The following is a 26,650-nucleotide window of genomic DNA, read 5'->3' on the forward strand; positions in this document are numbered from 1 at the left end:
TGTGAATTATGGGGTTATGAAAACACTGACATTATTGAAAACATACACATACATTTCCTGAGACGGCTGCTTCCTGTTAAAAAAAACCCTATCCTTTCTATTGCATGCATTTATGTTACAGGACTACACTTGGATTCAACATATTAATCAATTATTTAACAACCTAGGTATGACTGATAAATGGCTGTCTCAAAGATTTTGAACAAAAAACAACTTTTTGAATGTATCAAATTGAGACAACATGACCAATACCTTCAAATTTGGAACAATAACATTGCATCATCTTCTAGAGGCAAAAAGTATACAATTTTTAAAAACCGACTAATTAAAAAACAACAACACCTCACCATAATGCCTGAAAAACTATGGATCATTATTCTTAAATTCAGAACATCAAATCATTATCTCCCGATTGAAATAGAACGATGGAATAATAAACCAGTAGAAAATGGCTATGCACACTTTGTGATTCTAACGATATTGGTGATGAATATCATTATCTATTCACTTGTGCCTTCTTTACTAAGTCTCAAAAAGCACTCCTAAAGCAATATTATTATGTAAACCCCAATACCCTAAAATTGAAAGAATTAATGACTAGTAATAAAATAAGTGTCCTAAGAAAAGTCATCAAATTAATTAAAGAAATTAATGATAAATTTAAAAGACCATAGCTATGTGTATCAATATATACCACATCACTCGAGTTAAAGATGCTTTATTATTATTGCACAGATGTCTCTAGTTTAATCAATCGGAGGTGGGATTTAGCTCAGTCGGTTGAATGCTCGCTTGAGGTGCTCGCGTCGCAGGATCGAACCACCTCGGTTGATCCATTCAGCTGATTGGTTTTTTCGCGTGACAACCAGTGCACCACAATTGGAGAAAGGCCGTGCTATGTGTTTTCCTGTCTGTAGGAAAGTGCATATAAAAGATCCCTTTCTGCATTAGAAAACATGTAGCGTGTTTCCTCTGATGACTACGAGTCAGAATTACCAAATGTTTGACATCCAATAGCCGATGATTAATTAATCGATGTGCTCCAGTGGTGTCGTTAAACAAAAACAAACTATTTTAATAAATCGAAATATACTAGTACATGTATAAAATATTATATAATGAACTTCAATTATTCTACTATACCTAATATTATTGACTTATTGTATATATGTATTTTTGTTCTGTCCATACATTGTATTTCTGTATACATGTATTTATATAATTTAACTATTCATATACTATATTATTTACTATTTAATGTTCTCCTGTAAACCCTGTCCTGTCTTGTCACATATTATACTATGTATTTGTTCATGTTTCCCCATATGCTGTTGCCTAACAGCCTGGGTGTAATAAAGTTCTGTGTTATTTTCTACTGTGGCATGTACATGGTTCATCATGCAAGCTGGGTATGGGTAGGTATAGTCCGGAGGGACGTAGTAAGTGTGGTTGTTACTATGAAAAGTATTGACTTAACGTGCCCCGAGATCTTGGGCAGATACACATAATGAAACATAATACCACAATGTCACAATGTCATGCAAACAACTAGTTTGGTTGTGACGTCAGTATTATTTAGAAATAATAGTCTTCGACAGAGGTTTATCACAAGCGTTTGATAGCGAACTGTGGAGAGAGAATATCAGAATGTCTAGGGCAATCACAGTAGTGTTGGTTTAGAACATCAGTTCACTATGGCCATGGATGTAGCCAATTGGTCACCAGAGAAATGATCACAGACCAGTTGCTCACTGGGAAAATACTATTATGAAAATATTTTTAAAGGGTCAAATGCTGCTTAGATGTATTTATTTATTTATTTTTATTTTTTGTTTGAGTTGGTTATATTTTTGGAATCTAAAAGACAAAACCGTAATACACTATCAGGGGCGTATGTCGAATAGGAATTTGGCAAACTAGTGGTTGATTCCCCTAATCACTGTCTAGTGCCTCCTCTATAGGAGGACAGCCACTCCTGAGGAGATATTTTACTGGCGATTTCACCCCTCTTGCACCGCCATAGAGGACTGCCATTATCAGACTAGTGTATTAAATCAAAACTAGCACAACAGTTCAGATTTCACCCGCTTGCATCGCCATAGAGGACTGCCATTATCAGACTAGTGTATTAAATCAAAACTAGCACAACAGTTCAGATTTCACCCGCTTGCATCGCCACAGAGGACTGCCATTATCAGACTAGTGTATTAAATCAAAACTAGCACAACAGTTCAGATTTCACCCGCTTGCATCGCCATAGAGAGGACTGTCACTCCCCGACTAGTTTACTCAATCAAAAGCAGTTACAAAGTCTCAGCGTCCACTTATGACTTATAATCGAAAGCTATTTCTCCAAGACCTTTTGTCAGCAAACACTTGGCACAGATTCTGAACGTGACTCCGGGCTGTCTACTCGTTACACGCTTCTCCTGGGGTTGTCTCCCCTCATTCTGCTATTAGTGTGGCTGCCATGCCTCGGTCTATATCCAAAAAGTCGGTCAGCGCCCCGACTAAAGCAATAGTGACCATCAGTAGAAGACAGGTGACAATGTTTGAAGACCACTGCTGTTGTCAGTGCCCTTCACGTTTTGTTTATAATAGCTGCTTACTCTTCTCATATAGCCTCCTACATTCAACTATAAAGAACATTCTCAGGCGCTTGTGTGGGGAATTCAGCAGGGGAGGGGGGGGGGGGGTCTGGACTGTGGCGACCAGTTTATAGAGGGGGAGAGCAAATTTGCTTCAGCTGGTAGAGGTATCGACCCCCGAAACCTTACTCGTGCACTTGCAATATAATGGTTGTCATTTACAAGCTGTCGCCTGGCTCTGCAATAGGATGGTTGTCACTTACAAGCTGTCGTCTGGCTTTGCAATAGGATGGTTGTCACTTACAAGCTGTCGTCTGGCTCTGCAATAGGATGGTTGTCACTTACAAGCTGTCGCCTGGCTCTGCAACAGGATGGTTGTCACTTACAAGCTGTCGCCTGGCTCTGCAATAGGATGGTTGTCACTTACAAGCTGTCGTAATCTGATAGTTCACGCCAAACACATTGCTTTATTTGTCGTGTCGTCGTCAAAGATAACGTGATGTACATTCCACAATGGTGATGATGGTGTTTACGGAGCAGGAAGACGTGGAACTGGTATTGTCACGTGATCACCTGGAGCAGCCGTAACCCGTTAGTCAGGGGGCCACATCGAGCTATCGTGCTAAAAAAGAGAAAGATTTTACAAAGATATACTTTTTTAAACTCAAAATATCATCAGTATTATCATTGGTAAATATGAAAACCAAAGATACTTTTCCAAAACGGATTGCCTTAATATATTACACCATGTTTTATAGTGTTAGGGGTAAACAAGCAAAAAATGCAATTATGGACCGATAATGTTTATCGATCTGTTAAGGCCCACTTTATGAAATAATTATTGAGAAAAAGTAAAATGTTTGCATTACATTAGTAGTTATGTATATAATGAAGTAGAAATAGGCATATAATAGTAAGTTTTGTAAACGCTTCTTTGCAATATCTCACTAGGGAAAATTAAAAAAACAAACAATATTGCAATGACACGGACTGTCCATTTATAAATACCAGTCATATTACCAATACCACTCTATCGTACAAAATATAGACAATTACTCGTCGGACAAATGCTTACCCAAAAAGAGAATATATATGCTCATTTATTTTGTACGAGACATACCAGATGATCTGAATCTAAACCATGCCCTGGACAGCTTTGATTTGACCTATGAAACCAGTATCTCCAGGCGTCTTCTGGCTTGGTATCATCATTGTGAAATGTGCACATCGTTAATCTTGCTTGATGACTGCTCCAGAAATAACATCTTGGTGTCCAGCAGCTTGTGGAGTCAGAACTATTATCTGTTTGGAGAAAGACCAAGTCATGGCAGCCATATTTATTCTGCATATAGTAAAAAGGAAAACGTAGGAATTTCAGAGGTCCCTTTGGAATGTGTGCCAAGGGTTCAGACTATCCTTAGATAGTGATTACTTCCGAAAATATAACAAACCGAAACCCCCAAAAAACTAATTTATACAGAATTCTTCTTATATTTTTGGGAGCCGGTATTTGCTAACTGAGCAACTGTACGATGACCATTTGTCCAGTGACTCCAGCCAAGAAGAGTACTATGATTGCCACTGTGTGGAGTTTGGTAAACGCTTCCCTCACTTGATATCCTTTCTGATGGAATGGGTGAAGGTTCTCACAAAGGTCAACCAATGGTCTAGACATTCAGAAATTCTCTCTCCACTAAGCGTCATATAGATGCATTTCACCACACCCAAAACTGACACGTGTACATGATCAGAAAGTGATTGAACGAACCACCTCATCACTCACATTATGAATACACCAGATGTAAAACTGTCAAGACAAAACCGTGAACCGCGATCCCTAACAACATGTTTTAAAATGTTTATAACATTAAATTAAATACTGCCACTGCGACAAGTATGGTTGTATTTTGTAAAGTAATAACTAAAGATTACACTAAAATGAAAGCTAACAAAAAGGTATTCTAATTAACATTGATTAAACATTACATGATTTAGGTTTAAAAATCAACCTTTTAATATTTTTTTATGGACCCAAATATTGACATATTTATTTTAGTTCATCTAAAGCCGAAAACATATTAAAATATACTGGTAACAAGGTGAAATCATCGGTTAAACTTGTACCACTGGTCTGATGGTGATGTTGATTCTATCGTTAGCGGAAATGTCACCTAATATTTTGAGCTGTTGTGGAATCGAAACAATGATTATAGAAAAACAATAAACCAAGATAATTAAACTTATTAACAACTTCTAACTGATTTCCGTTGTAAAACCATACTTCATTATTTCGTATTTCCCTATGTTTCGAAAATTAACAATCTTATCCGTGTTGACAGTTAAATTTCATTTTACGGTATAATTTGATAGTGAAGTGAGCATTGTTTGTATCTGACGTTTGTGCTAAAAGTACCATATCATCGACATACAATAACATTAATAAAAATATAGTTAGCATCTGTATTTCATACCGGCCTCAGTGGCGTCGTGGCAGGCCATCGGTCTACAGGCTGGTAGGTACTGGGTTCGGATCCCAGTCGAGGCATGGGATTTTTAATCGAGATACCGACTCCAAACCCTGAGTGAGTGCTCCGCAAGGCTCAATGGGTAGGTGTAAACCACTTGCACCGACCAGTGATCCATAACTGGTTCAACAAAGGCCATGGTTTGTGCTATCCTGCCTGTGGGAAGCGCAAATAAAAGATCACTTGCTGCCTGTCGTAAAAAGAGTAGCCTATGTGGCGACAGCGGGTTTCCTCTAAAAACAGCGTCAGAATGACCATATGTTTGACGCCCAATAGCCGATGATAAGATAAAAAATCAATGTGCTCTAGCGGCGTCGTTAAATAAAACAAACTTCTTCTTCTGTATTTCATTGTATGGACAGTTATAAGATAAGAATTGCATTTAAAGGGACAGACCCTAGTTTGAACCCGTGAAATTTAACACTACGTTTAGTTAATCTACAAAACTGTAACACATTTGGATACAATTTACAAGTTACAATTAAGTGAAACATGAGCCTGTGACTATGAAATGGTGAAATACCCTCTAAAAATAGACTAAAACTCGACTCCCATAACTGTTACTTCTGAGACGCACGTGCGTTTTTAAAAATATGAGAAATGTCTTCTGTGGTATTAAAAACACCAGAATGACCAAAAAACACTTCGAATGTACGGAAATGGCTAATCTAAACCATAACATCTGAGTAAAGTATGATTTCAGTTATTAAAAACGGCTATAATAGTAAAAAATATGCCTTAGTGTTTAAAAACTAGGGATATATCCCTTGAACTCATTTACATACATAGAAAAAAGTATATGATGATAGAACTTCACCTTCACCGTTCTTACATATACAATAATCAGAGAGTATATTGCAAGCATGTTCCCCTCCACACCCTGTTTAATTAATTTATACCATAGGTTTTGCCTACTTACATAATCAAACGCTTTCTTGTAATCTATAAAACAGCAATACAATTGTTTACCTTTCTCCAATGTTCTGTTAACAAGAGTTTGTAAAATAAAAAACGGCGTCAATAGTTGACATGTTTTTAAAACCAAATTGTGCATCCGTAATAATTTTGTTTTCTCTCAGAATAATCGAGCAGTAAAATGTTTGCCTAACCAGCTGACTATGGCGATATCTCTATAGTTATCTGTGTCATTAACATTTCCCTTCTTAAAAACAGGAACAATACAGACAGTGGACTATGACGATACCTCTATAGTTATCTGTGTCGTTAACATCTCCCTTCTTAAAAACAGGAACAATACAGACAGTGGACTATGGCGATACCTCTATAGTTATCTGTGTCGTTAACATGTCCCTTCTTAAAAACAGGAACAATACAGACAGTGGACTATGGCGATACCTCTATAGTTATCTGTGTCGTTAACATCTCCCTTCTTAAAAACAGGAACAATATAAACAGTGGACTATGGCGATACTTCTATAGTTATCTGTGTCGTTAACATCTCCCTTCTTAAAAACAGAAACAATACAGACAGTCTGTGTCGTTAACATCTCCCTTCTTAAAAACAGGAACAATACAGACAGTGGACTATGGCGATACCTCTATAGTTATCTGTGTCGTTAACATTTCCCTTCTTAAAAACAGAAACAATACAGACAGTGGACTATGGCGATACCTCTATTGTTATCTGTGTCGTTAACATGTCCCTTCTTAAAAACAGGAACAATACAGACAGTGGACTATGGCGATACCTCTATAGTTATCTGTGTCGTTAACATCTCCCTTCTTAAAAACAGGAACAATATAAACAGTGGACTATGGCGATACTTCTATAGTTATCTGTGTCGTTAACATCTCCCTTCTTAAAAACAGAAACAATACAGACAGTCTGTGTCGTTAACATCTCCCTTCTTAAAAACAGGAACAATACAGACAGTGGACTATGGCGATACCTCTATAGTTATCTGTGTCGTTAACATTTCCCTTCTTAAAAACAGAAACAATACAGACAGTGGACTATGGCGATACCTCTATAGTTATCTGTGTCGTTAACATTTCCCTTCTTAAAAACAGGAACAATACAGACAGTGGACTATGGCGATACCTCTATAGTTATCTGTGTCGTTAACATGTCCCTTCTTAAAAACAGGAACAATACAGACAGTGGACTATGGCGATACCTCTATAGTTATCTGTGTCGTTAACATTTCCCTTCTTAAAAACAGAAACAATACAGACAGTGGACTATGGCGATACCTCTATAGTTATCTGTGTCGTTAACATCTCCCTTCTTAAAAACAGGAACAATACAGACAGTGGACTATGGCGATACCTCTATAGTTATCTGTGTCGTTAACATGTCCCTTCTTAAAAACAGGAACAATACAGACAGTGGACTATGGCGATACCTCTATAGTTATCTGTGTCGTTAACATCTCCCTTCTTAAAAACAGGAACAATATAAACAGTGGACTATGGCGATACTTCTATAGTTATCTGTGTCGTTAACATCTCCCTTCTTAAAAACAGAAACAATACAGACAGTCTGTGTCGTTAACATCTCCCTTCTTAAAAACAGAAACAATACAGACAGTCTGTGTCGTTAAAACAGGAAAAATACAGACAGTGGACTATGGCGATACCTCTATAGTTATCAGTGTCGTTAACATTTCCCTTCTTAAAAACAGAAACAATACAGACAGTGGACTATGGCGATACCTCTATAGTTATCTGTGTCGTTAACATGTCCCTTCTTAAAAACAGGAACAATACAGACAGTGGACTATGGCGATACCTCTATAGTTATCTGTGTCGTTAACATCTCCCTTCTTAAAAACAGGAACAATATAAACAGTGGACTATGGCGATACTTCTATAGTTATCTGTGTCGTTAACATCTCCCTTCTTAAAAACAGAAACAATACAGACAGTCTGTGTCGTTAACATCTCCCTTCTTAAAAACAGGAACAATACAGACAGTGGACTATGGCGATACCTCTATAGTTATCTGTGTCGTTAACATTTCCCTTCTTAAAAACAGAAACAATACAGACAGTGGACTATGGCGATACCGCTATAGTTATCTGTGTCGTTAACATTTCCCTTCTTAAAAACAGAAACAATACAGACAGTGGACTATGGCGATACCTCTATAGTTATCTGTGTCGTTAACATTTCCCTTCTTAAAAACAGAAACAATACAGACAGTGGACTATGACGATACCTCTATAGTTATCTGTGTCATTAGCATCTCCCTTCTTAAAAACAGAAACAATACAGACAGTGGACTATGCATGCGGGAAATTACCAGATTCAAAAACATTATTAAACATTAGCACAAAACATGGCATTAATTACATCGTTGCAGTTGATAAAATATTAGTTTAAAATATTATCATAGCCGTTGGCTTTATCCTTTTTCAAATTATGTATAGCGTTTGATATCTCCTGTTCGGTGATGCTTCCATCTAGCGGGTTAACAATAGTATCGCCTGATACCTGATAATAATCAGAAAAAAAAAAATTCAACTTGTTTGTTATTGATTGGTTCTTTAGTTGCCGGTTTACTAAAACGATTAGGCCAAAACAAAAAAGAAGTTTGTTTCAGGTAACATGGCCAAAAAAAGTAGGGTAGGTAGGTAGGATTTTTTGTCGATCCGTGACCACAACTTCTCTGTGCGCTCCCCCCCCCCCCAACCCCACCCCACCCCAGGAAAAAAAAAAGTTCAGGGTCGGTGGCAAAATTTAGGGTCGGTCGGGTGACCGGAAACAAACGATTTTTTTTTTTTTGGCGTTAAGAAAGTCATCATTACCCGGGTCAGATTTCATACTTTTTCGTTTTTGGAATTGTTTGTAAAAGTGTTTAGTATTATATTATCCAATAGTTCAACCTATAGCCTTGTTGGCATTTGTATTCTCGTCTCAATTTTGCTTCTAATTTTTATATTATATGTATTATATATTTATGTGTATTTTTTTAAACACATATAATCTCAGCACGGTTATCATTTGTTTTATTACTTTTGATCATCCGGATTGCATTTTTATACTGTATGTATCGTTGTTGACAAGATTCGTTTAACCACTGTTTATTGTCATCTTTAAGTGTGTGGTGTGATTTTCCTCTCGATCAAATGTTGTGTGTGGTAACAGAACAGTATGGTAGAATAATATCATTTAGTGTTTGAGTGAATGTATCAACTGATGTATTTCTACTGCCTATGCTACTCTCATTTATAATACACATATGTAATAGCACTAATTTTATCTGCATTATGTTTCCTATTCTACATTACATTTGTTGTATGATCTTCAGATATATTATCGTTAATACATTAATTAATGAGACAACCAACATTATATATAATTTCTGAATGATCTGACAAACAATTGAACTTGCCCGACTCAAAATGCCAGCTAAGATCAAAGTTGTCTTGATTAACTAAAACAGTCTTTAAGACTGGTATCGTTTGCATTATAAACAGTTATGTTACCGTTTGGATCTCCAGAATGTCTACCATTGACACAGCAATCGTTGTTTCTTCTATATGTGTCCATGTTCTTCTCTTGTTATTCAGGTGTGGTTTAGTGTAACACCTAAAACAAATACAGACGCATTGTGAAGCATTTGCGTGGGTCTGTCGATGTACAGTTTCCAGCCAACTCTTCATATCATACAAGAGTATGGTGAGGTACCTGACACACCAGTGAAAAGTAGGTCGTGGTGACCCAGTTTTACTATGCAACACACCGCCATTCCAAGTTGTTTAATAATAATCCGTTATTTAATATGTAACGGTATATTGGCTTAATTTCTATACTCGCAATGTGATTGTCAAAATATGATCAATAATATTAATAATGAGTTGATTGCATGTCGATCTAAATCGACTTTATAGCCTACGTTGTGTCCTCGGTAACCGATAGCAAGTAGCTTCGATCGTGTGGGAACTCTAAACGTGTAATTCCCTACATTGATTCCAGGCTTTTGTTTCTTTCATGTCGTCTCTTCATCTTTCTTTTTTTTATCTTATTAAAGGGTTTGTTTTTTTGCTCTTTTTTTTGTGGCATTTATTATTTTATTTTATGTTATTTTTTGGTGGGGTTTACGAGAGATGAGGTTTTTGTTAGGTTTTTTTTGTTGTTCTTGTTTTTATTTATTCATCCATCCATCCATCCATCCATCCATTCATTCCTACAATTATTAATTTTAAGGGACTGTCCTCGGTTTGCAACCATTGTGACATATTTCCATGGGCGTCACTTGGTGGGGGACGCGGGGGACATACCCCCCCCCATACTTTCTGGAGGGGGGACCAACGTGCAAGTGTCCTCTCCCCCCCCCCCCCCAACACACACTTTTTTCGATGGAAAATAACCCCCAGAAACATGTTTATTTTATTAGAGCCAGAACGTCATTGTATTAAAAACTAATATTATTGTTAACATTTCCAGAAGACAACCACGAGTACAGGCTGTATGGTACTGTGCAGCCTGTACTCGTACCAAGTTAAATGTTAACAAGTGTTAACAACAACGTGGTCTATAGACTATATCGTCTAGACACATAGTTTATGTTTTATGTGTTTATAAGAAAACAAGAAACAAAACGTTGAGTTCACGTTATTATTGTGATTAGAAACCACGTGCACGTTACACGTGTGGTTTGGGATTCAGTTTACGAATCTATTCTCACGCTGAATGCAGGCAGCTATGTCAGCAGATTTATTTAATTTTAATTGTCACACTTTTTATGCTCAAATTCTTTTCTCCCGTCTCTGCAAGCGCCAGCGATTCTTTAGCGACGGCAGTTCAACCGCATTCCGGTCATTCGCATTTGAAAAGCTGGAAGACAAGACCTATGAATCCAGGTGTGTAATGTGTGTTGCCATGGGCGTCACTTGGCACATTTTTTCAATTTATGTCCTAAATAGTCTTTCTGGACAATGTCTATGCCCTGTACTTAAATATTAAAGTCAAACCCCACTCGCCGTAATTTAACGTCGTTGAAGTAGTTTATGACGAGACAGTACAAAGTCAAATTGTAGTGTTGAAATAGTTTCATAAGCGCATGTGTTCGCTATTTTCCGAGTTGTTATACAGATCGACATCATAATTCTTTAATAATATGGACAACTGGAAATTAAACTGTAATGATCATAATATTATTATGTATGACATCTAATAGCCGATGATTAATTATGAATGTGCCCCGCTTCGTGCCACTGTTTCGTTAACAAACGAACTTTACTGTACTTTATGTGTACCATTTTTCTATCGTATTCCAGTTTAAGTTATGCAGGATCTGCTTTGCATTCTTCGTTTACGGTCATTTTCTTCTAAAATGCACATAAATGATTTAGACATAACGATTTATCCAATAAAAAGAATGATAGGTAACGAATTGTTTTGGTTTTTTTTGTTAATTACATTGTAAAATAATACGCCTTCACTGATTTTAAAGTGTTGTTCATTGGATGCACGACGGTGATATGTTTATTGGTTGATATGCTTTACACCGATATTGAGCACACGTATTAAACATACCAGTTAGTCGTTACAAATGAAAGATCGTTTGCGTCACAGTTATAATAGTATCTAATGCTACATTTAAGTGAAAAATTAAATAATCTTCTTCGAATACATAAACGTGTGGAAATTATAAAAATTAGTTAAGTTAGTAGTTTATAATGTATTTTAATATGCGACCAGAATGCACCAAAGACATCTGTTTGTTCTAAGTGAACGGCGGTTGCTCTCCCTTTCCATAGCGTGAAAGATACATCCTTAACATGGTTTTAATATAGAATTCTGCACAGAATCCTGGCGACTAACAAATTCTTACGTATGATTCATTATATTGATTCTAATGCTTGTAGCTTTTGTAGCAATTATCCAATTACTACAAACGTAAGGATAACAACAAACACGTTGTATATACAGACACTTATATTTTAAACAAGAACATGTCTTTAATATGTAATTTTAGTAGTTAAAAATGCTGTTAGACGAAACTATACAAGCCCTTTAATAGTTGGAAAGACGCTCAGTCTTTTGGGATTTTTTTTACAATATAGCGAAACGTTTTCTGGAATAAATCGTGTTGTTTAATTTTTCAATTTTTTTATTAGTCCGAAACATGAACCACGTTTGTTTAGGCCATAAATTTGTTGTTGAATGTGCTGTGGTATTTACTTCCTTTTACTATATATGATACACAGCTACCTTCGCAAGTGTTCCAGAATATCACAGTTACAGCCCTTTGATCATGATGAACCTCTTTCTTTTCTTCTTCGGTGTTTTTTAAATTACAAATTAATGAATGAATGAATGAATGAATGTTTAACGACACCCCAGCACGAAAAATACATCGGCTATTGGGTGTCAAACTATGGTAATGCAAATAAATAAAGTGATGATCAGCATCAATATAAAAATTCAAGGTTTAAACAAAAACAGTGTAAAGAACTGTGCAAAAATACAAATACAAATATCACAGAATTTTACGGACACCGAATTTTACTCTAAACTTCAATTTGTGCTGTATTGGTCATTCTCAAAGAGAATGTTACACCCCTGCACCACGGTGAGGTTACAGCACACGCAGGGGAAATTACAAATTATGACGAGTGAGTCGTTATATTTTCGCCAGGTAACAGCTTTCAGTAGTATTTTAAATAATGAATACATTTTTTTTTTTTTTTTTTATCAAAACCCAAGCTCACATTTTATTTATTTCCTTTTCTATGGTGGCATAGAATTGCCATCAACATTACTACATAATTTAGGCAAGTTGGCTAAAATTATATCGTTATGTTGACAAAACCTGCAGAAATATATTATTTTGTCGTAAAAACGTGTCGTTTCGAAGGTAGTTCTATGTCACCATATTTTTTTTTATTACATACCTATTCAGTCTTACTATACAGATAAAGACATTTTTAAACCGTGTCATAAATGTATCTTGCATCGCAAATATTAATTATGTGCGATCTGGGCGTGAATGTTTAAATGAGGAATTCCCTTTTTATTTTTACTGGAATTAGCGCTTTTTTTGTTACTTACGTCATATAACATAACTCACATAACATAACATAACATAACATAACATAACATAACAACATGACATAACATATTTTATTTCCAAAGAGATGAGATACACATAAGGTACATGGTCTTAGAGCAACAGTTTGACAATAAATTGATAATATACACGTGTAACAGATAAAATTGATAACTAACAGTTATGGCTGTCGCACTGTCAGAAGATACGATTTACAAATTACATAATATACGATTTACAAATTACATCACATTATAACATTACACAAGATTGCCGCAGAGTATGATTCTTAACGTTAAGTATATCTATGACAGGCGTATTGATAACAGATTTAAGAAACTGTAGTTATGAACTTATGACGTTAAATTAAAAACCCTTTTAAAAGAAGGTATGTGATAAATACAGAACTACACATACGTTGTTTTCGCTTCCTATTTATTGCACTCGTTTATTTTGAGCAAGAACATACAACTCAACTTCTACGCGGTCTCGTGGTATATATGTTTGTGCAAAATAAACTCGTGTAATAAAATAAAAAGCGAAAACAATGTATGTGAAGTTACACGTTTGAAGTTATATTTATTACACGAATACGCTAATAATTATTATATAAAGAGGTACTTTTATTTATAAATGTTACGTATGTAGGTGTTTTTTCTTTTCATTACAGATGGACAGCCATTTATGACTGTGATCTGTTTGTGAATGGGTTAATAATTAGCTGTACCTGCCGTATAGGATCTTCTTAACAATCAACTACAGGAATTATTTTATATTCCCCACTGACGCAGAGATTGCATATACACTAGGATTTGTTAGAACGTGAATTAACCCAGCGGGTTCACTAATATCAGAGTGGGTTTCATCTTACTACCACTGAAGTTAGGGACACGGAGAGAACTTTCCACTAACTAAATCCCTTTTGAAATACGTCTCGCAGAAAGTTAGTTTTGTTTAGCAAAACCACTTGAGCACATTGATTAACTAATCATCAGCTTCTTGTAGCTTCTCAGTTCAGTTCTGGGGGTTTAACGTGAACAATCAGAGCAAGCTGTTGTAGCGCACGCCTGTCATGGGTGCAAATTGTGTGCAAAGGTCAAGACGTGAAGTTCAAAATATTTAATATTAAAAACTACTTATATTTTGTCAAACATATTTTAAGTATTCATTATTGTTTATAAATACATTGATCACGATTTCAAACCTGGTATAGTGAGTGCATCAGGAACTGGTCTATTATCAGCTTCAAAAGAATAACAGTTGAACTAACCAGCTCTTAGATGTATTCACAGCATTGCTCATTTACACGGCCATTTCACCTAACGTGGCTCCGTTTTATTCTCAGTGTTTATGCTACCCTGCAACAACACTTAGATACTCTAAATGTGTAGTCTAATATTATATTACAAAGAATTTATGACGTCATCGTAAACTGTAACGGCAAAATCTTTCATTTCCTTGAGTTTCTCCCACATGGCCAGTGACACCGCCCCAACGATTACTGCCAGAAGCACCGAACATATCACCAGGCGTTCGGTCAGTATGGAATACTTTATAGCTAGTTCAAAATTGTCTTTCAAATCTCGGTCGTAGAATGTCTTCTTCGTCTTAAAGGCGTAATAACACGCGGGGATTCCGGTTGGGAAGAAGAGGACTATGGCGATGAAGGAGAAGATGATAAGGTAGGTGATTTTCTGGGCGTGCAGAGGCCGGTGGAACGGTCGACACCGACACACGATCAGCTGGTCGGGTTTCCGCGGCACCCATCTCTCCTTGAGGATGATCGGTTTGATCTCGTCTGGTGACAGGGGCATTGTCACTTGTCTAGCCGTTCACACAAGGAAATCAACGTTTTTTCCAGGCCGTGTTTTCCCAAAGTGGCATACCCTTTCAAATTCCATGCGTCATTTTGTTGGTTTGTTGGTAACTGCACTTCACCTACATTCACGTGACACATTGAGACCGTATCTGCAAAGTGGAATTAAAAATTTAAAGAGCATCCATATAGTATCGACTGTATTCAAACGATGTTTATCATAAGCCTATAACATGGCGCATGATAGAGGCTATTAACGTAGAAATATTGACCAGGGTCCCGTTCCACAAAGCGATCTTAGCCCTAAGATCACCTTAAGTGCATAGCTACCTTATGCATTAAGGTGATCTTAGTGCTAAGATCGCTTCGTGGAACGGGGCCCAGATCCATAGGAACAAACTTGAGGACGCCGGGTTGTTGTTTTTTTGTTTGTTTTTTTTTTTAATTTTACCTAGTCTATATAAAGAATGAATGAATGGATGGATGTTTAACAACACCCAGCACAAAAAAGGAGATTGGCTGTTGGGTGTCAAACAAAGGTAAGTACATCAATATGATTATGTTCATTTAAACTAAAAACAATTATAATTATTTAAACACAGTGTAAAGAGCTGTGGGAATGTACAGTAGAATAAAATACAAATATCAAGGTAAGTATATATTTTAAAATTTTCATAGATATCAAAATGTTTTAAAAACTTCAAAATTATTTCGGAGGGGGGGGGGGGGGGGGGGGGGGATTTAAATGATTCCAAAATATTTCTGTTGCCAAATATATCGATTCTTGTCAGCTTCAGATGATTACACTCAACAAACATGTGACGCACAGTGAGTGTACACTCAGACCACTGACAGTGTTCACACTGAGGAGGATCCTTCTTTAAAATAAATGAATGTGTTAAATGTCTAGTCTATATAAGTGAATGTCTAGTCCATATAAGTGAATGTCTAGTCCATATAAGTGAATGTCTAGTCTATATAAGTGAATGTCTAGTCCATATAAGTGAAGATAAAAAAAAATGGCTTGCGTGCCTTATCCATCCCACCCACCGACTCAGGCCTGTTGAACACTGGTATTCAGAAATACACCCAGTATGATAACGATGACGATGACGATGATGATGATGATGTAAATGATGATGATGATGATGATGATGACAAAATTAACCACACCGTAATGTAACGGTATGATAATGATGATGATGATAAAGGTAACCTGCATTCAGTCACATTTTTCATGGACTGGCCTCGGTGGCGTCGTGGTTAGGCCATCGGTCTACAGGCTGGTAGGTAATGGGTTCGGATCCCAGTCGAGGCATGGGATTTTTAATCCAGATACCGACTGCAAACCCTGAGTGAATGCTCCGCAATGGGTAGGTGTAAACCACTTGCACCGACCAGTGATCCATAACTGGTTCAACAAAGGTTATGGTTTGTGCTATTCTGCCTGTGGGAAGCGTAAATAAAAGATCCCTTGCTGCCTGTCGTAAAAGAGTAGCCTATGTGGCGACAGCAGGTTTCCTCTAAAAAAAACTGTCAGAATGACCATATGTTTGACGTCCAATAGCCGATGATAAGATAAAAAAATCAATGTGCTCTAGTGGCGTCGTTAAATAAAACAAACTTTACTTTTTTTTTTTTTACTTTTCATGGCGCCATGTTTGAAATTATGCATTAGCCTAACGTTGAACATATTAAACATATAGAACAATAAATAAAATCGGCCCACTATCGTCTGTTGTGTAAATCACATCCTCATTTTTTTTAATTGGTTCATTAAAATTAAATACCCATTCTCTGTCCGCTATATAAACGGCGCCAAATTTGTAACAACTGAGAAATTGCGTTTTTAAATCAATGGAGATAAACGTTGTTGATGATAACGTGTGTGGTTTTTTTTTTTTTTTTTTTTTTTTGGGGGGGGGGGGGGGGGGGGGTCCCCCACTGACTCATCCCCAGAACAGTGAAAATCGATGTGGCATCGATGGTCTAACTTGTTGGAGATGCAGGGCATGGAGAATCGTTCGTTCGAACTTTAATGACGATTTTAATGGTTTAGATAAAACATTTATAAGTTTTTGTTAATGTTACCGATTGGAAAATGGCGGCAAAACACGCAAAAACTTTTGGCAAAAGTTCCGAACCAGGCTACTTTTGTCGATAATGATTTCAACTTCAATTAATGAAGAACAATGTTAATAACATTTCATGAACATTGCAACATTTAGCTGGGTGATAAATGTGCATTAATGTTGACTTGGCAAAATGCTGAAGTGAGTTACGATGATCTTATGGAAAATGACAATTTGTACGGTACCCGTATTACCGGACAGTGTGGACTAAATAGCTTTTCGGATGACCCAGTGATTTCGTTACCATTCCTGAGTCCAGTCGATATTTCGGACATTCATATTTCAACACCATCACCAATAAGGAATTCTAACAAAAAAGAATTTATAACTAGCAGTGACAGTGATTCTGACGATAACTGTGTAATGGCTGTCAAATTATATATTAATATATTTCATGGACTGAGTTCAGAGAGTCCAGAGATATTTCTGGCAGAATTCAAGTCCTATACTACATTGAATAAGATTGCTTCTGATGATAGTGAAAGGAGGGTAGCTGCCTTCCAGTTGCATTTAGAAGGACCTGCATTAACATGGTTTTTGTCTTTACCTGAGAGACAGAGAGTTGTGGAACACCGTGAAAGATGCTTTTCATGAGAAATATATTGACATTGACCCGTAGAATACTTTCAAAATTCAAAGCTAGCCCCGGTGTAAACGGAATGCAAGTCCGTAGGAACAGTGGTCTGCCCGGACTTAATCTCTTAGGAATGCAGGTCCTAGATCTAATATACCTAGCAGGGCTCGAAACTCACCAAAATATTATGATGGCCCAAAAACTAATAACTGATGTTGGCAAATTATGGTAAGAGAACCACGAGCATGATTTTAATGTGGAATACAAATATTAATAGTGGCTCGTAGGTTATAGCTCTAGAGAAGAGCGCCCACATATATTATTTGTGCGACTAATGACATTATTTTTTTAATATTTAAGTCGCCCACACGGGACATTGGTCGCATTTGGCGACATGGCCACAGGTCGTTTCGAGGCCTGACCTAGGAATGTAAGTCCTAGGACTTACGTTCCTTAGGAATACTGGTCTGACTGCCAGGATATCAAGTCCGGGTCGGACTTGCATTCCTGGACAATCAAAATTTAAATCCGGTCGTTTACTTTTTGTAAATTATAAATGTAAACAAAACGAAAACCAGTTTCCTTTTTGGTTTATTTAATTAACTTAGGATACTAGCGCCTCTCTTTATTTAAATCTTTTTTTCATTTATTCCAATATTTTCCATTTATATAAGTTGCAAGAGTTTGTACACATTTTGTTGACCTTATTACATGAGCAGAACCACGGTCTTTATTAATTGAAGTTTAGAGTAAAATTCGGTGTCCGTAAAATTCTGTGATATTTGTATTTGTATTTTTGGCACAGTTCTTTACACTGTTTTTGTTTAAACCTTGAATTTTTATATTGATGTTGATCATCACTTTATTTATTTGCATTACCATAGTTTGACACCCAATAGCCGATGTATTTTTCGTGCTGGGGTGTCGTTAAACATTCATTCATTCATTCATTATTCATTGCGTATTGTTCCAACTAATAAATGTTTAAACATTTAAAAGTAACTCAAAAACATTTACCATAATTCGAAGCATATTAGTACTCGCAAATAAGTATAACTTGCCCATATGATATACCAACACAGTTATCTGTTAGACATTATATATTGGTATTTGATAATAATAATAATAATAATAATAATAATAATAATAATAATAATAATTTAACTATAAAATGTGATATTTGCGTTATATACATTATCTTGTTATTATATAATTTTAAGTTTATGCCTTTCTGTCAATAATGTTGCAGGCGCGTATACATAGGGTGTGGAGTGGCGTGTTCTAAACACCCCTCTTCAAAGTAAATTTCTTGACCTCTCCCCTGCATAGCTTACTGAACATGTGCCTGCTTTGTCAATTTTGCTCATTTTAAAAATTAATTTGGTCTAACATATGACATATCAGACTCTAGCCTCTATGATATCTTAGTCCCAACAAACCATACCATCGATAAACAAATATGTTAAATGGTTTTCATTAATGTTTATCAATTAATAGAAATATCGATGACTAAGAGTGGGTGTTAGCAGCTCAATGGGCTACTACACCGACTAAAACAAAACAATAATCCCTGAACAATTATCATACTGTCAATAATATGCACACACAATTTACAAAGATCCTTTTAAACAGACAAACTACTCATGCCACTTTTACACCTGACCGTTTTGGTCGCAATAGGCATTCAGAGTCCCTTTTGGGGAGAAGGGGTGGGGGAGGCATGCTGGTCATTATTGCCCGAATGAAACGAAAATGTCCGAACCTGGAACACAACGTATATTTATATTCGCATTACTACCAAGACGCTAAATAGGATTCCAAACAAATCAGTCTGCATTATTACATGGATTACAACTAATATTGTGAGTAAAATTATGGAATTGCATGGTGAAGATTTTAGGCCAGCTCATTTTGCCCGAACATGTCCACTGCCCCCCCCCCCCCCCCCCGCACTGCGGGAGTGACCCCCTCCCCCCCCCCCCCCCCCCCCCCCCCCCCCCGGACTCACACCTCCACCCAGTCTCGAACGCTTATGATGTTCTTAACGGCCAGGTATAATAATACAGAGACCCTTTCCCCAACTCATATCTTATGCTTTTTATGGTCGAAACTGCCATAAGGCAGTCAGTGTAATTAATTTCAAGTGTTTTGATGCTATTTTTAATTGTTCATCAATAAAAGTCAAATTTTCATGCTTATTATTCCTGTTATTTTATATTGTAGTAACCGGTCATTATAGTACTAGTTATAAGTACTAAATACTAGAACTAAGTACAGTTTTTAAAGTTTTATTTCAGGGATTTTCAGGAATCATATATATGTAATAAGCAAACTATCGGAAATAAATTCCAGAGGACTAGGAATACTAGAATTGAAAGTCCTGTGGACTAGGAGTACCAGGAATAAAAGTCTCACGGACTTACATTCCTCGAAATGCACGTCCCACAGACTTAAATACCTAGGGATACAGGTCCTACAGACTAGGATTCCGGGGAATGGAAGTCCGATCAGACTAAGATTAAGAAAAATCACAATTAATCAGATTGTGACTTACTGTCAAAATATAAACCTACAAAAGATATTATTAAAAATTATGTTGGTGCATATAGAAATTGGCTTTTGTTGTTCAGCAAATGCTAGTTTTTTTGGAGTTACCAGTTTTAATATATATATATATATTTAAAAATAATAATTGGGCTACATATTGGGGGGGAGGGGGGTATATTTCTTCGTGTTGAACACATGGACATATAGCCTACTTTATATCTGTAGTTGCTTTATATACTTTTGAAACAAGCAAGATATTCGTCCTACTTCAGTATTTAACAAAAATGTAAGTCGATTACAAAAATTCACTCATGTGTCTGATCCACAAGTCTATGACGTAAAAACAAAAATAAGTTGATACTCAAACTTAAAAATAGTTTTTGACATGGAGATTTGAACCCACAATAATCTTAAGAAACTGTACACTTATCCATCACACTACGAGGGAAGTCTGCCAAAACTTCACTTTTTTTCTCGTGTCTTTCTGGCAGCTCGTGCAAATTGCAGAGTATAATAAACGGACATCTAATTTGCCGGACTAGCATTTCTGTCACTGCTGTAGAAGGAATTTAAGTCCGGTAGGAATACAAGTCCTAGGATAAAAACAACTTAAAAATAAACCAGGAATGAAAGTCCGGGAAGGACTATGGTTCCTAAGCTATGGAGGTCCGATAGGACTACTGTTCCTACGGACCTGCGTTCCTTTTACACCGGGACAACCTATTATTGTCCCGGTGCATTATTAGATTCTAGTAGTTCAATTAATTTGGTCTCAGAACACTTTTACAGATCATTACCCAGTGACTGTTGTAGATATATACCAAATACTTTATGTAAAATTACAGTTGCAAATAATGTTGAGGTCCATATTATTGGATTGGCTCAGCTTAAATTGCAAACTCCAAATGGAAAACATGATATAACTGTTTTATGTGATGAGGGATACAAGTCATCCTTTAATCTTTGGTACTACCTTTTTAGCTAAGAAGAGAATCTCATTAGATTTTCAGGATTGTAAGTTTCAGCAGTCACGGATCCGAATTCGTAAGGTTACCATACCAACCAACACAGAAATGGTGATATGGGCTAACGTTAGTTCTAAACTATCCAGGATTACAGGGCCAAATACTAGTCTGTGCAACATTAGTAATATTGTAACTGCAAAAAAACCTTGTTACTATTGGTCATGATAGCAACGTGCCTGTTAAAGTATGTAATCCCATTGGTGAGCCGATTACTCTTCCTAGAAGTACAATGTTAGCCAAGTTTAATAAGCTAGGGGAAAATTATGTTTTTCATTATCCGGTAAACCAAATCAATGTGTGTGCTCATGTTCAGGTGAATACAGGTACTAAAGTGCAGGAATTGGGGTGTATCTGTAAGTGAAAGTTCCAACGGAAACCAAAAAGATTTTGAAATATTTTGTGACAATTTTGACTTTTCTGGAGATTCATGTAATGTATCTCCTGAGCAAACTCTTCGTATGAAACAATGTTTGTATGCCAATAAACAAGTATTTATGACCAAGAAGAATACTAATTTAGGTCCCACTAATTTGGTAGAACATCATATTCACTTAAAGCCGGATGCACAGTCAAAGCATCAACGTCCGTACCTGTCTTCCACCTCATAAGCGTCAAGTGTTAAGACATCAGCTGGAAGAACTTGTGAGACAGGGTATTATTGTTCTTGTTAGCGAGAAAGAAGACATTCCAATAAGTAGTCCTATTGTCCTTGTTGGAAAACGTAACAAAAACAAAAATCTTCAGCCAACACCAAATAATTCAATTTGACATATCGATTTTGTTGTGATTTCCGGTTTTTAAATTCGCAAACTCAGGCTTTTAAATACCACATTCTGGATTTGCAAGAATTAACAGATTATTTCAATGAAACATGTCCAAATTATATTTTCTCTTTCGACCTTAGTTCAGGATTCTTCCAAATGTCCATTTCTGACGATTCATCGAAATATACTGCCTTCAATACCTGCCTTCAATACCTTCAATACTTGTTTTGGGACATATACTTTTTTGAGATTGCTAATGGGTTTGAAGACATCGCCAAGTTCATTTCAATTGTTGATGAATAAAGTGTTGAAAGGTTTGCCGGTTCGATCTGTATTGTGTTATATTGACGATGTTGTAATATTTTCTGAAACATTTGAACAGCATCTGATAGACTTGCAGATATGGTTTGATCAGTTTAAAAGTGCAAATTTGAAGTTGGGTCCCAAAAAGTGTTCTTTTGCTCAACAAAAATGTATTTCTCCCGAGATGGTATTCGACCGCCTTCTGATAGAGTTCAAGCTGTTAGAACATATCCAGTACCTCAAAATGTTGGTGATTTGAGGCACTTTATTGGATTAATGAATTGGTTGATTGTTACGAATGAATACACCTTTTATTTGGGATATGGAACATGATAACGCTTTTGAAATTCTAAAAAGACATTTGTCTGAATGCGAAGCTTTGGCTTTCCAAAGGTATAACTTGCCATTCACTCTAGTAGTTGATACTTCCAGTCGTGGGATTGGTTATTTGTTGTATCAAGTGTATCCTGAATGTGAATTCTCAGTTGGAACTAAAGAACGGTTACGTACCAGAATTATACGGTTTGGTTCCAACTCGTTAGCGAGCTGGAACTGCTTGGTGTCGTTGACAGTATTTTGGTTTGTGCAGGATATCTTCGTGGAACACATTTTACTGTAGAATGTGATCATCAAGCTTTACGTCCTTTATTTCAGAAGAAAATAAAAGGTGCAATCTATGAAAGGTGGATGGCAATACTACAGCAATTTGATTTTGCAATTAAATATAAAGCGTGTACGGAAATGAGTGTGCCTGCTGCTTTTTCTCGGTGCCAACCCCCATATGTACTAGAAGATAGTCCGGATGAAGATACTTTCCCTATGTTTTAGAGAAACCGTATCAAATAGTAACAGAGGAGGGTGAAGTTTTGTTTTCATCGAAAACTATCCCTGTCACCGACCTTGAAGTAAATTGTTGCCATATTGATTGTCAGCAAGACTCCTTTTTTTTTGGAGAAAAAACCAACCTGAGTATGACGAAGTGCCAGAGAAAACGTCTAAGCGCAAGGTTTCTGCTAGAGAGTAAAACGGGTAAGGCGCCATACCCAAGTTTTTTGCAGATTTTATTTTTTAAGTTAATCTTTTGACACAATTATGATTTTTTAAAACTAACCCTAAACCTAACCCATTTTCTTTCTTATGGAGCCCCCCTCCCCCCATACCCCCCGTTGACTGTGGTTGCATTCAGGACACACATTGTAAATATTGGGTGAGGATTCACAACGTCCCTATAAGACTGTGTTGGACACTTATCTTGTGGTGGAAATGCTGCTGTCGATTTGGATTTGGTACATACAAGTGTCGAGGGATCGGATACTTACCTTAGTGTAGAGGACACAATTGCTCACAAACTGCAGAATATTGATTTATTTAAAAATGGTGATTTTGATATGAACACAATGTGTGAACTCCAAAGGAAAGGCTATACTTTGAGCAAATATTTTCAATATTTAGAAAGTAAGTGGCTTCCTGATTCACAAAAGGCTTCCAGGAAGTTGATTCTGCAGGTGTTCGACTTTATTGTTGTTGAGGGACTCCTTTTCCATAGTTTTGTGCCGAAGCGAAAAAGAACAAAGTGTTTTTCCCAATATCAATTGGCTATTCCAGTTGTAATCAAAGAACTTTTGCAATTATATCATGATTCACACAGATGACATTAAAAGATAAATGTTTGATAGGTTTTTGTTTATTTTGTATTGGTTATTAATGAATTCCTTGGAATCCAAGACTTGTGTAAATATTCATGTCATTGTTTTTGTTGCTAAAGTGACTCATGACCTATAAGCAATGGATGTGTGGGTTTAAAAAAAAAAATGTAAAAGTATCTCATGATTTATTGAAAGGAATGATAGTTTACCGTTTACAACACTTCTTACAAGCTATTTTAATTAACTGTAGTCTATACTGTGCCTGTCCATTGCCACACTCATACTTTTATCTGATTGCAGTACCTGTAGTTACAGACATATACCTATGTTTTGCTTTGATTTGTTTTTCAATTTAGTTCCTATGTACATTGTTAAATAAAAGTTCAATTTGAAATTTTATTTGCATTGCCCGGAGATGTGTAAATCACATCCTCATTTTCTTAATTAGTTCATTAAAATTAAATACCCATTCTCTGTCCGCTACATAAGCGGCGCCAAATTTGTAACAACTGAGAAATTGTTTTTAATCAAGGGAGATAAACGTTGTTGTCGTGTTGTTGTTTTTGTTGTTGTTTTTTCCGCAGTGAAAATCGATGTGGGATCGATGATCTAACACTTCTATTGTTTATCTAGTCGTTTTGTTTTGTTTCTGTTTGTTTCTTTTGTTGTTGTTTTTATTTATTTTGTTGCTGCTGCTGTCGTTGTTGTTTTGTGTTTTGTTTTATGTTTCAGTAGGCTACCGTGATTGGAACTTGATGTGGTAGACCACCACAAATCTTGAAAATTGCACAAAGAGGTTGGTTTAACGTAAGAAGAAAGTAAAAGTGTTGGAAATAATACCCCCCCCCCCCCCCCCCCCAGTATTTGTGTGTGTAATTTAGAAAACAATCGGTTCTGAAATAGGACTAAATAACTTGTACTAGTTGCAGTAAATCCCACAGTACAGGTCGGTCGACCCCCCCCCCCCCCCCCCCCCCCCCCCCCCCCCCCCCCCGACGGTAAGCTACGATATTTCCACAAAAAATTCTTCATGGAGGCTGGAATGGACTATTATACAGGGGGTGGCGCAGACAGCTGGTACAGCAATGGCCGTACCACTCTTTTCTTCTTTTTTATGGGTTATATTTGTTGTATCTGTGAAAATGTCCTTCACAGGTGAATTTGAAAGGAGTCTGGCAACTTCGAGCCGTAGGCCTACCACTATTTGTTACACTGTGCCGCCCCTGCTAATAGTTACTTTTCCGGTGAAAACATAAACCTTAATTTATAACTTGATTTGTAAAACAGATGGAAATATAAGAAATATAATAGAATTTTAAATTAAATAGCATAATATTATAATACGTAAATTGAAAACGTTTAATACCTGGTAGACGGCAAGTAGAATGTTTCTATAGTTTGGCGTCTGACGTAAATATCATGAATAATGACGTCACAAGATGAGCTCCTTTCCCGCTCATTTTCACTGACTATGAACTATGATAGCACACGTCATTACCTATATTATACTCAGCAAAATTGATTGAGAGCCAGTAAATATTTTCGACATTTTTTCAATACATATGGTACAAAATACTGAACAAAAATAAACATACGGCGTGCACAATTTTCACGCGCATCACTGGTCTACGTTTAGACTAAACGTTTAAAAAGCATAGATCTGTGATCAATTAATACAACACAAACCAAAAAGTGTACTGGCCCATAATTAATTTTGTTTGTGTATAATATATGTCATTCAGTATTCTTTAAAATTCATCTTTACCTTATAATAAAACTAATACCGGTAGGCTAATCCATAATCATATACTTACCTGTTTGACACCCAATGTGTATTTTCGTGCTGTGGTATCGTTAAACATTCATTTATTCATTCTTTCATTCATTCATTCATTCATACATCTTTTCATTCATTCATTCATTCATTATAGCCGAGACTATTTTTATTCAGCTGTCGCTAGCTAGTTTTACGAAACTTGTGAACTTTGCATGGTATCTAACCTCATTTTCGTTCGGTCAGATACTAACATGGGAAATTCACTCGTATATATGTAGTGAAAACTCGTATAGTCGGGCACGGCGGAGCAGGCGGCTGGGGGGGGGGGGGTCTAGCCCCCCCCCCCCCCCAACACAAACAATTCTGAATAAGAAATATTATTGATGGTAAATCTTTAAGGCAGAGATGAATTTTAGTCATAGAATGCAAAAAAAAAAAAAAAATGCATTTCATGAAATCTAATTAATTTTATTTACGGGGAACATTCCCCGAACCCCTACAATGTCTACCTGCTTCCGCCGTGCCTGCAGTGACGTTAATTAATTATTGGAAAATTGTTTACTTTATACACGGCAGCATCTCGGTCCTATTTGGCAGACCATCAGACAGCCGGTAAAGGTAACAGTTATTGTGTGAGCAAGATATAGTTAGTTTCTGTACACTAGAAGATACCATGGCATTGTTTCCTTTGAATCCATTGCCGCATCCATGTATTCTGGCAATTTGTGGCAGACCTCGTGATTGCGACGTGGGGCAGAACGCACGGTGCATGGCAGATTGAGTTCATTGGTATTCAATCATATCATATAAGTATTTGAAAGAAGGGTAAGATTCTAATGGTCAAATAATCAACACTGGTGGACATATGATAATCACATTATAATTCTTAATGTAGCGTAGTGAAACAGAAAAACCTAACTTGTATATTCTTTT

At 36.5% G+C, this 26,650-nt stretch overlaps 1 protein-coding gene and 1 long non-coding RNA gene across 2 annotated transcripts; both read right to left on the minus strand.

Moving 5' to 3' along the window:
* Positions 1-1,272: 1,272 nt before the first annotated feature.
* LOC121369440 lies at positions 1,273-9,669 on the minus strand. The gene is made up of 3 exons (XR_005957620.1): positions 9,565-9,669; positions 3,709-3,890; positions 1,273-3,210 (listed from the first exon to the last, which is right to left on the minus strand). It is a non-coding gene; the product is annotated as an uncharacterized LOC121369440 (long non-coding RNA).
* A 3,524-nt stretch (positions 9,670-13,193) lies between these two features.
* Positions 13,194-25,384, minus strand: LOC121367418. The gene is made up of 2 exons (XM_041491573.1): positions 25,307-25,384; positions 13,194-15,101 (listed from the first exon to the last, which is right to left on the minus strand). Exon 2 carries the CDS (start codon positions 14,945-14,947, stop codon positions 14,537-14,539), a length of 411 nt encoding a protein of 136 aa, XP_041347507.1. The 5' UTR covers positions 14,948-15,101; positions 25,307-25,384; the 3' UTR covers positions 13,194-14,536.
* Between the last annotated feature and the right edge of the window lie 1,266 nt (positions 25,385-26,650).

This window comes from Gigantopelta aegis, chromosome 3, assembly GCF_016097555.1.
Source record: "Gigantopelta aegis isolate Gae_Host chromosome 3, Gae_host_genome, whole genome shotgun sequence".
NCBI lineage: Eukaryota > Metazoa > Mollusca > Gastropoda > Neomphalida > Peltospiridae > Gigantopelta > Gigantopelta aegis.

Bases quoted from the DNA above. Each gene is read 5' to 3' on its own strand.
- LOC121367418 (XM_041491573.1), bottom strand. From the start codon at position 14,947: ATGCCCCTGTCACCAGACGAGATCAAACCGATCATCCTCAAGGAGAGA.